The following is an 11,295-nucleotide window of genomic DNA, read 5'->3' as shown; positions in this document are numbered from 1 at the left end:
TAAACAAAGTCTTGAGTGCAATATTTTATTTATTGGGATACAGTTAGTGTAACATTAAGTATATATATTCTCAAATAGGTTTCATAGGCTGGTTTATTAAGCCTTGTCCGTAAATTTGTCCGCTTGTCCGTATATCTCGGGAACTAGAAGCGCTAGAAAGTTGGGACTCAGCATGAAGATTGGAGGTATGATGAAAAGAATACATATTCTCGATCAGGCTTAATATGCCACAATTTTGCCTTGTCCGTAGATCTGTCCGTTTGTCCGTATGAAAAGAGATCTCTGGAACAATATGAGCTAGAAAGTTGGGACTCAGCATCCAGATTACAGAGATAGTGAAAAGTAAAGATTTTATCGATCAGGCTTAATAGGCTTGTTTATTGCGCCTTGTCCGTATGTGTGTCCGTTTGTTCGTATAAGCGCTGATATCTCGGGAACTATAAAAGTTAGAAAGGTGGGATTAATGGATTGAGTTTCTAGCGATAATTTTAGGATGGAATGTTACGTTTTTGTAGGTTTTTGTATCTAAAATTAAAATAGACTCAGGCTTTTTAAACGATTTGAGGTTAAATCAGTCTCTGAAGTGCTTTTTCTGATGCAGCCCTTGGGAAACTCCTATTCCCCTTACCAAAATCTTCAGTTAATAATTCTTCTTGTTTAACTTCAAACTTAAATTCTATAAAAAACAAAAAAACAAATAACCAAATATAAAAGGTTATTGCTCTTCCAAAGGATGTTAGGATTGGTTTTACATTTTCTTCTAATAAAATAAAGTCCTTTAAGGAGTGAAACCAACTTAAAGCTTATAATAAGTCTAGTTAAGGTCTAGTTCCTATATAAGGCTTAACACACATTCAACCGTAAGTCCACACCAAAGCTTTCCAAGTTTAGGATCTGAACTTACAGCTTTCCTTGAATTTTAACTCCGAAAAGCTACCTTCAAACAAAAGCTTGGCTCTGCCTGTTTAATGTTAATTAACAGGGCCAAAGGCAATGATAATTTTTGGCTAACTAAGTGAGGGTGTTGGCGGAGCAGTAGAAGGGGTGTAATCACTTTTGGACAGCTCCATGCTGATTGCCAGAAGGCCAAGCCATGTTAGCCAGCTAATGGTTCTGGGTTCTTGGCTCTTGCTTCTTGGCTGGCAATGATGGGCAGTCAAATAATTTTAGAACTCCTGCTGGGGTACTCCATCTTTCATCCTTTTATACCCTAGAACAACCACCCAAAATCACCACTGACATGCTGAGAATGAAAACAAGTGAGATTTTTGTGATATTTTATGTTAAACATTTATTTCATTATATTTTGAGATGTTCTACTGCGGTCTGTCTGCCCCCAGAGTCCACAGTCCAGAGTCCAGTCGAGCTCCATCCACACTCACTGCCCACTGACCACTGACCAGTGACCACTGACCGAGACCATGATTCATCATCAATCAATTGGCTATCCTAGCATCTGGACTGGACTGTAGGAGGTCTGGGGACAGAAAGGACAACAAACTAGAACCGGAAAGGAAGGGAGACACAAAAATGTTTTCGCAATCCTTGGCTGCGATTAGAGTCCAGCTCTTAAAGTAAAAAGAATGCGGTTTTTCGTATATTTTTTTGGGGGGGGAGGGGGATCTTAAGTCATAAGTCTAGATAGCCATCGATATACAGTGTATACATATATGATTGTATATAGGGTTATTATGTAATCTTTTAGTGTATTCATAGAAATGCATCACATTTAAGTTTATTTTGTTTCGCCTTGTTTTCTGCGCGCGTTTAGTTTAGCGTCGAAATGAATTAGTAGCTTGGCTTGTCAAAGCAACACACTCACATAAATATATTTAAATATATATATATATTATCTATATATCGATAGGGAGATCGATCTGCACACAGATTGCATAAGCCGAGCATAGCTAGACACTCTAATCTTGTGTTACATTCATAAATTCTTTTTTATTCAGTGTTTTCTCATTTCTTCAATGTTGCACATTAAACTCTAGACACATATACACGGAAATGTTAATCGTTATCGTTATCGTTATCGTTATCTTTATATAGTATATATTATGTATGGATTTTCGTACAGCTAAACATTAAAAATCTTTGATATCATTTGTGTTTACTTTGGTGGTTTCAGTAAGTCCCTCCTAAATAGGATATTCTTCGCAATAGTTTGCAAAACTCTTTAGGTATTCGATCATCATCGTCATCATCATCATCCTTCTTGTGGAGGCTTAAAACCGCTTTATAAAACTATAAGCTATAGCTTTTCGATCCTTCTTCTTGGAGGTTTAACTAATGTTCGGAACTTTGTCAACCGATTTCTTTCTTTCGACTAAAATTGGCCATCCAACTTTGTTCGGCTTAATTTAACTAATTTGACCATGGATTTTGAAACAAAACACACACACATACATACACACACACATTGACATTGGCCACAAAAGCCAGAAAACTCACAGATATGTGCTTGTGTATCTTGCGGATATCTGTTTAATTTGCTTGGTTTTTCGGTTATTTTGTAAATACTTTTCGTCAGTTTGAAACCGCAACGAGATTTTCAGTGTGTCTGCCCTTTTGGCCTCTTTAGTAAGGTTTTTGCCTTTGTAAATACACATCAAACATTAATATTTAGTAAATATATTTATGATAATTTAGTTAGTACATTATCGACGTACCCTAATGGTGACATCTGTGCGATCTAAAAGGGCTTTCAATTGGCATTTGTTGTTTGTTTTTTTTTTTTTTTTGTAATGTCAAACACACTCACTTAAGATCTAGATATATATATATATATATAGATGTGCTTTAGGTTGGCTTGCCTTTCAATTTCAATACTGTAGATACCGCTACTAAACTATCCTGCCAAAACCACACAAAATATCATCAATTTCAACGCATTGCATGGCTAATATCAAATGATAAATCTTAAAGCTAACGACTATAAATATGACTCTTAAGTCCTTAAACTCCTTCGTAGCTTTTTCTATTCCACTTCGATTTGCAAAAATTTCACCTCATTTCATTGTCTAATTCCTAGGGAATACCGTTGCCAACTTTAGTGGCTACATCCTTGCTTTCATCCGTCCATGGAAACCTCCAACTTACTCATCTGCTAGCTGCTCACTAACTCGACTCTTGAAACCGAAACTGAATTGTTTTTTCTTACTTTCTTTACATTTACATTTTGGTTTATTTATTTCCTGGAGTTGGTATTCATATTACCAGCTTAACATTGCTAAATCATACATAGTTAAACCGCAAATATAAATACCAGCCCGAGTTGAAAACCTTTTCTCTCGAAATGCTGCTGAAACGTCTTCATTGAGTTCATCCAATTGGGCTTTAGTCTTCCTCGATTAAGTACTTGAAAAACTTCAAATTTGAAACGAGTTTTTGGGGTTTTAAGTCCTCTAAGCTAATCTAATCACTATTCGTCACAAAATTTAGGGTTTAACTTAAGGATTTAAGGACTTTCGAGTGCCTCTTTTCGAGTGATTTAAAATCACAAGAAATTTGTGAATATTTTAAAATCAAATTTAAATCATAGCCTGACTAATCCCAAACTAAAATCTGTTTAAATTCCCACTAATTTCCAGTTCTAGAAAATCCCCCCCCCCTATATTGGAGTGGGGACTACGTCCTACTGGATGGTACTACGGCTTTCGCTTGCGCTTGGCAAACATCTGGGACCACAATCAGAATCACACATTCGACGACTTGGGCACTGCACCGGTCTCGGCACCGGGAGCATGGCTTGCCTGCATCGGCTCCTGCTCCCTTTCCGGCTGCACTTCGTCTCTGTCCGGCGATACTTGCTCCAAATGGATTTGCACAATATGCTCCTCCTCACCCGACATTGGAACCTGTTCTTCTTGCTCCTCCAGATCCCGGGCCAAGGTCTCGCTGCGTTGTAAGCGACGCTTGTGAGAACCATTCTTGGGAACAGGAACCCTGATGTTGAACTCATCGTCTAGGGTCTCAATCATGTCCAGCTGACTGGCTGACTGTCCGGATGAATGGCCAGATGACTTGGCAGCAGCGGCAGCGGCGGCGGCTGCACTGGTCGAGGGCCCATCGCCAATCTCAGCGGATGTGGGCGCCGGTCGCCTTCCGTTCCGCCTGCCCACAGGTGCATCATGCAGGGCCAAGCGCTCCATCTCGAGCCGTAGCTCACCCAGCGTGGCAGAAGCAAAGCCCGGACGCTGTGTCTCATCCACATGGACAAGGACGAATGGCAATTTCAGGGACAACTCGCCACCCATGCCGCTCAGGGTGAGCTTCACCTTGACGTAGTACGATACATAGATGGCGAACACGTTGCGCTCCTCACCGCCACTGCCAGAGGAATTGTGATTGCCCGACTGACCCTGACCTTGGACTCCGGGCTGCCACAGGTGCGGATGTGGGGTGATCAGAGCTGGACTGCCCAATGGATGGCCACATCCACCTAGCAACTGGGCATTCTGCATCACAAAGTGCGGCGAACGTATGGCCGAGGCTGCGATGGCGCCTGTGATCTCCTCCGGCTCGGTGCTGCGCTGCAAGGTATCCTCCAGGGCAATCCAGTTCTTGGTGGGGCCACGCTGTGGCCGCAGCACAACTGTGGTGTTCAGCGAGGCTCCGGCGGCCACTGTGCGATCCACTGGGGGCGTCACATTGTCCGAGTCGGCCACCACATTCTTGAATTTGCCATTGTTGAACATGCAAACGTCGACGTGTTGGATGGCGCAGACCTTCCCCGGGAGAAAATGGTAGAGAAAAAAGTATGTAGTTAGAATATATGTTAGTTAGTTAGATGGCTGAGAGGTGAAGGGTGTGTGTAAAGGGAGAAGGCCTATTGCTGGAGAAGGTCACTTCCTTGAAGGCACTGGCCATCAAGTAGCCGCACCGCATGACCAATCCACACCCAATAAATGGGTCAGACATCAGTGAAAGGAAATACTCTGACATAGAAACAATCTTGAAAAATAACTTTATTAACAAATTAAATAATGAAAATGACTTTCCCTTAAACCTTTCCCAGAAATTTTTCACCCCAAAAAAACAAGAGAGCAACGTCTGGTCAGCTGAATTCCATCAGATTCCTTCGTCTGGTCATTGGGACTCTATTTGCTTCAGTTTGGCCAAGTTCAAACGATGTCGAGCGTTATTTTATGGCTGCGGACAAAATGTCCCTGGCCCAATCTTCCAGCCAATCTAAGATTATGCACTCAATTACCGTCCATTCAAGTGGCCATATAAGAACGCCCATGCGGGCATATATATCTATCTCATATATACATCCTATATATATATATATATACATCTATATATACAGAAAAAGCAAAAATAATAAATTAAACTCAGGCCTGGCCTCACTTATTGGCAGCTCATCAGTGTCGATTTCTGGCAGACAGCTTTCACGGCTTTTTATGTCCCATTTTGGCCTTCATTTCTTTTTGGCCAACGCAAAGCAAATGTTTTCATTTATGGACGTGTAAAATGGCCTGGATTAATAAATGCCAAATGCCTAATATTCAATATGAATGTGGTTTTGGTGAAGATAAGTAATAGAATTGGTTTTTATTAATCTTTAATTGAATTTTTGCAGAAACTCAGACACAAATATTATGTATACGCAGAGTTGGTTGAATGCTGCTCAAACGGTATAGTTTATTGTTTATATTTAAGAAAATGTAAGCATTTGTTTTCAAAATAGAGTTCTGTTGAATAACTTTCGAAATTCAGGAATCTTTCCTTTAATAATGATAATAAAAGTTCCAAATTTGATCAGAGTTTAAGTTTTGGCTAACAACTTTGTTAGGTATCTACCTATTCTACCTTTCAAACAGTTAATACTTAATTAATGAATATTTATTGATTAATTTTCTTCAAACAACTCCTCGTTTCCACATAAACATGCGCCTGATTTAACGCACTAAGAAGTTCATGAAATTCATCCCCTTGTTCTCTTTTTTCAACAGCAATCGAAATGAGCAATCAGAATCTTCCATCGACTCGTTCAGTTCACAGTTTTCAATTCCATATAGCATTTAAATGGTCGTCATCTAAGTCGCCTTTCTTTCCCTTTGTGCCACGGCTGTGGGGGGGACTTTCAATTGGCTTGGGGCGGGGCGAGATGGTCGCTGGTCCAAAGGACCTTTTGCCCGCCGCGAGGACTTGTTGCTGGGAATCATGCCGCAGCACCACGACGCTGGAAATTGGGGAACAGATGTCCAAGTTGCCACCCAAGGACCCCAAGGTAACTTTTGACATTTCGTCGGGTGACTTTGGCTGCTAAAAAAGTACAAAGCAATCTCGGCATTTAGAATGGCACACACATACACATACACCCAAACATAGAGAGAGAGAGAGAGAGAGAGAGGGAAATGTACATATTTAATAAGGCGCAAAGTGCACGATGAAAATAAAATAAATGAGGAGGAGGTCCAGGAGGGGTTGCACGCAAGAAATCTCGGTTTTGGTATCAACATTTAGACTTGCTTGCTTGGAATGGTGGAGACGGAGATGGGTGTCCGAACGGGGAAAGGCCATCAAATCAAATCGAATTATGCGATTGCATAAAAGATGCCAAAAACTTGTCACAAATGGCCAAGGACTCAGGGGACACAGAATGGCCAGAAAGGACACACGAGCACTCCCTTCGAAAGGCAAACGAAAGGCCAAACAAAACTAAACCAGTTGGGATATTATTTACTGGCTTAAACCAAATGTTGAGCCATTTGCGAAAATACATTTAACAAAAACAGGAAGTTCTGCAGATTCCTTTAAATTATTTACAGCAGATGTAGTCTACTTAATAGGGCGACATCGGGACGCTACCTTGGAAGGTTGTCAAAAATGCGAAATTTGGGCCAAAATTGATTTTCAAGCCCGAAAAACAAGTAATAGTGGTGGTAAGTGCTGGTAGTTAGCAGCACGAAACTGTCGTTCTTTTGGCTGAGTCAGAGCTAAAAACCCGAAAATAATGTTGCAAATTTCTGTCAGAAATAGGTTCTTGATTTTTAGCTATTAAACCAGAGCTGGCACAACAAAAGCAGAGCAAAAATGAGAAAAGCAAGTATAGGGGCTTTAAGTTTCGGTTGTTAGCTGCTTAAAACAGTCATTGCTTTAGCCATGCGTCTCGTTTTGACAAAGTTATAGCAAAGAAACGGCAACAAGACCAGGATCTCTGCTGCCAAGGGACGTATACTTGATTTTTAGCGCAAAAAATTCAGTTTTTTAGCTATTGCGCAGCCAAAAATGGCCCAATTGAGGAGTGTAATACCTCGTACGGCTCGTTCTTTGATTGCCATGATTCCCAATTGATTTGCATTCAAATCTGGAAAACTTCATTTTTGGGCATTTTTTGAAAATTTTGATGATGGTACCCCTTATCAAAAATGCGAAATTTGGGCCAAAATTGACTTTCCCAAAATCGAAAATCGAGTGATAGGGGAGGTAAGTGCTGGTCGTTAGCTGCACAAAACAGTCGTTCTTTTGGCTGTGCGTCTATTTTTAGCCGAGTTAGAGCTGTCAGAAATAGGTTCTTGATTTTTAGCTATTAAACCAGAGCTCGCACAACAAAAGCAGAGCAAAAATGAGAAAAGCAAGTATAGGGGCTTTAAGTTTCGGTTGTTAGCTGCATAAAACAGTCATTGCTTTAGCCATGCGTCTCGTTTTGACAAAGTTATAGCAAAGAAACGGCAACAAGACCAGGATCTCTGCTGCCAAGGGACGTATACTTGATTTTAAGCGCAAAAAAATCAGTTTTTTAGCTATTGCGCAGCCAAAAATGGCCCAAATGAGGAATGTAATACCTCGTACGGCTCGTACTTTGATTGCCATGATTCCCAATTGATTTGCATTCAAATCTGGAAAACTTCATTTTTGGGCATTTTTTGAAAATTTTGATGATGGTACCCCTTATCAAAAATGCGAAATTTGGGCCCAAATTGACTTTCCCAAAATCGAAAATCGAGTGATAGGGGTTGTTAGTATTGGTCGTTAGCGGCACGAAACAGTCGTTCTTTTGGCTGTGCGTCTATTTTTAGCCGAGCTAGAGCTAAAAACCCGAAAATAATGTTGCAAATTTCTGTCAGAAATAGGTTCTTGATTTTTAGCTATTAAACCAGAGCTCGCACAACAAAAGCAAGAGAGCAAAAATGAGAAAAGCAAGTATAGGGGCTTTAAGTTTCGGTTGTTAGCTGCATAAAACAGTCATTGCTTTAGCCATGCGTCTCGTTTTGACAAAGTTATAGCAAAGAAACGGCAACAAGACCAGGATCTCTGCTGCCAAGGGACGTATACTTGATTTTAAGCGCAAAAAAATCAGTTTTTTAGCTATTGCGCAGCCAAAAATGGCCCAAATGAGGAATGTAATACCTCGTACGGCTCGTACTTTGATTGCCATGATTCCCAATTGATTTGCATTCAAATCTGGAAAACTTCATTTTTGGGCATTTTTTGAAAATTTTGATGATGGTACCCCTTATCAAAAATGCGAAATTTGGGCCCAAATTGACTTTCCCAAAATCGAAAATCGAGTGATAGGGGAGGTAAGTGCTGGTCGTTAGCAGCACAAAACAGTCGTTCTTTTGGCTGTGCGTCTATTTTTAGCCGAGCTAGAGCTAAAAACCCGAAAATAATGTTGCAAATTTCTGTCAGAAATAGGTTCTTGATTTTTAGCTATTAAACCAGAGCTCGCACAACAAAAGCAGAGCAAAAATGAGAAAAGCAAGTATAGGGGCTTTAAGTTTCGGTTGTTAGCTGCATAAAACAGTCATTGCTTTAGCCATGCGTCTCGTTTTGACAAAGTTATAGCAAAGAAACGGCAACAAGACCAGGATCTCTGCTGCCAAGGGACGTATACTTGATTTTAAGCGCAAAAAAATCAGTTTTTTAGCTATTGCGCAGCCAAAAATGGCCCAAATGAGGAATGTAATACCTCGTACGGCTCGTACTTTGATTGCCATGATTCCCAATTGATTTGCATTCAAATCTGGAAAACTTCATTTTTGGGCATTTTTTGAAAATTTTGATGATGGTACCCCTTATCAAAAATGCGAAATTTGGGCCCAAATTGACTTTCCCAAAATCGAAAATCGAGTGATAGGGGTTGTTAGTATTGGTCGTTAGCGGCACGAAACAGTCGTTCTTTTGGCTGTGCGTCTATTTTTAGCCGAGCTAGAGCTAAAAACCCGAAAATAATGTTGCAAATTTCTGTCAGAAATAGGTTCTTGATTTTTAGCTATTAAACCAGAGCTCGCACAACAAAAGCAGAGCAAAAATGAGAAAAGCAAGTATAGGGGCTTTAAGTTTCGGTTGTTAGCTGCATAAAACAGTCATTGCTTTAGCCATGCGTCTCGTTTTGACAAAGTTATAGCAAAGAAACGGCAACAAGACCAGGATCTCTGCTGCCAAGGGACGTATACTTGATTTTAAGCGCAAAAAAATCAGTTTTTTAGCTATTGCGCAGCCAAAAATGGCCCAAATGAGGAATGTAATACCTCGTAGGGTTCGTACTTTGATTGCCATGATTCCCAATTGATTTGCATTCAAATCTGGAAAACTTCATTTTTGGGCATTTTTTGAAAATTTTGATGATGGTACCCCTTATCAAAAATGCGAAATTTGGGCCCAAATTGACTTTCCCAAAATCGAAAATCGAGTGATAGGGGTTGTTAGTATTGGTCGTTAGCGGCACGAAACAGTCGTTCTTTTGGCTGTGCGTCTATTTTTAGCCGAGCTAGAGCTAAAAACCCGAAAATAATGTTGCAAATTTCTGTCAGAAATAGGTTCTTGATTTTTAGCTATTAAACCAGAGCTCGCACAACAAAAGCAGAGCAAAAATGAGAAAAGCAAGTATAGGGGCTTTAAGTTTCGGTTGTTAGCTGCATAAAACAGTCATTGCTTTAGCCATGCGTCTCGTTTTGACAAAGTTATAGCAAAGAAACGGCAACAAGACCAGGATCTCTGCTGCCAAGGGACGTATACTTGATTTTAAGCGCAAAAAAATCAGTTTTTTAGCTATTGCGCAGCCAAAAATGGCCCAAATGAGGAATGTAATACCTCGTAGGGTTCGTACTTTGATTGCCATGATTCCCAATTGATTTGCATTCAAATCTGGAAAACTTCATTTTTGGGCATTTTTTGAAAATTTTGATGATGGTACCCCTTATCAAAAATGCGAAATTTGGGCCCAAATTGACTTTCCCAAAATCGAAAATCGAGTGATAGGGGTTGTTAGTATTGGTCGTTAGCGGCACGAAACAGTCGTTCTTTTGGCTGTGCGTCTATTTTTAGCCGAGCTAGAGCTAAAAACCCGAAAATAATGTTGCAAATTTCTGTCAGAAATAGGTTCTTGATTTTTAGCTATTAAACCAGAGCTCGCACAACAAAAGCAGAGCAAAAATGAGAAAAGCAAGTATAGGGGCTTTAAGTTTCGGTTGTTAGCTGCATAAAACAGTCATTGCTTTAGCCATGCGTCTCGTTTTGACAAAGTTATAGCAAAGAAACGGCAACAAGACCAGGATCTCTGCTGCCAAGGGACGTATACTTGATTTTAAGCGCAAAAAAATCAGTTTTTTAGCTATTGCGCAGCCAAAAATGGCCCAAATGAGGAATGTAATACCTCGTACGGCTCGTACTTTGATTGCCATGATTCCCAATTGATTTGCATTCAAATCTGGAAAACTTCATTTTTGGGCATTTTTTGAAAATTTTGATGATGGTACCCCTTATCAAAAATGCGAAATTTGGGCCCAAATTGACTTTCCCAAAATCGAAAATCGAGTGATAGGGGTTGTTAGTATTGGTCGTTAGCGGCACGAAACAGTCGTTCTTTTGGCTGTGCGTCTATTTTTAGCCGAGCTAGAGCTAAAAACCCGAAAATAATGTTGCAAATTTCTGTCAGAAATAGGTTCTTGATTTTTAGCTATTAAACCAGAGCTCGCACAACAAAAGCAGAGCAAAAATGAGAAAAGCAAGTATAGGGGCTTTAAGTTTCGGTTGTTAGCTGCATAAAACAGTCATTGCTTTAGCCATGCGTCTCGTTTTGACAAAGTTATAGCAAAGAAACGGCAACAAGACCAGGATCTCTGCTGCCAAGGGACGTATACTTGATTTTAAGCGCAAAAAAATCAGTTTTTTAGCTATTGCGCAGCCAAAAATGGCCCAAATGAGGAATGTAATACCTCGTACGGCTCGTACTTTGATTGCCATGATTCCCAATTGATTTGCATTCAAATCTGGAAAACTTCATTTTTGGGCATTTTTTGAAAATTTTGATGATGGTACCCCTTATCAAAAATGCGAAAT

General features: G+C 40.1%; 1 protein-coding gene across 1 annotated transcript in view; it reads right to left on the bottom strand.

Annotated features, from left to right (window-relative positions):
- Positions 1–1,337: 1,337 nt before the first annotated feature.
- LOC108110116 overlaps positions 1,338–11,295 on the bottom strand; it is a 58,111-nt gene continuing 48,153 nt past the window's right edge. The window contains exon 7 of the mRNA XM_041818385.1: positions 1,338–4,730. Coding sequence (XP_041674319.1) covers positions 3,699–4,730 — 1,032 coding nt within the window. The 3' untranslated portion in view covers positions 1,338–3,698. The remainder of the gene's footprint in view (positions 4,731–11,295) is intronic.

This window comes from Drosophila eugracilis, unplaced genomic scaffold, assembly GCF_018153835.1.
Source record: "Drosophila eugracilis isolate 14026-0451.02 unplaced genomic scaffold, ASM1815383v1 contig_2155, whole genome shotgun sequence".
Classification (NCBI taxonomy): domain Eukaryota; kingdom Metazoa; phylum Arthropoda; class Insecta; order Diptera; family Drosophilidae; genus Drosophila; species Drosophila eugracilis.
Note: the sequence above shows the minus strand (reverse complement) of the source record. Positions and strands in the feature narration are given on the sequence as shown.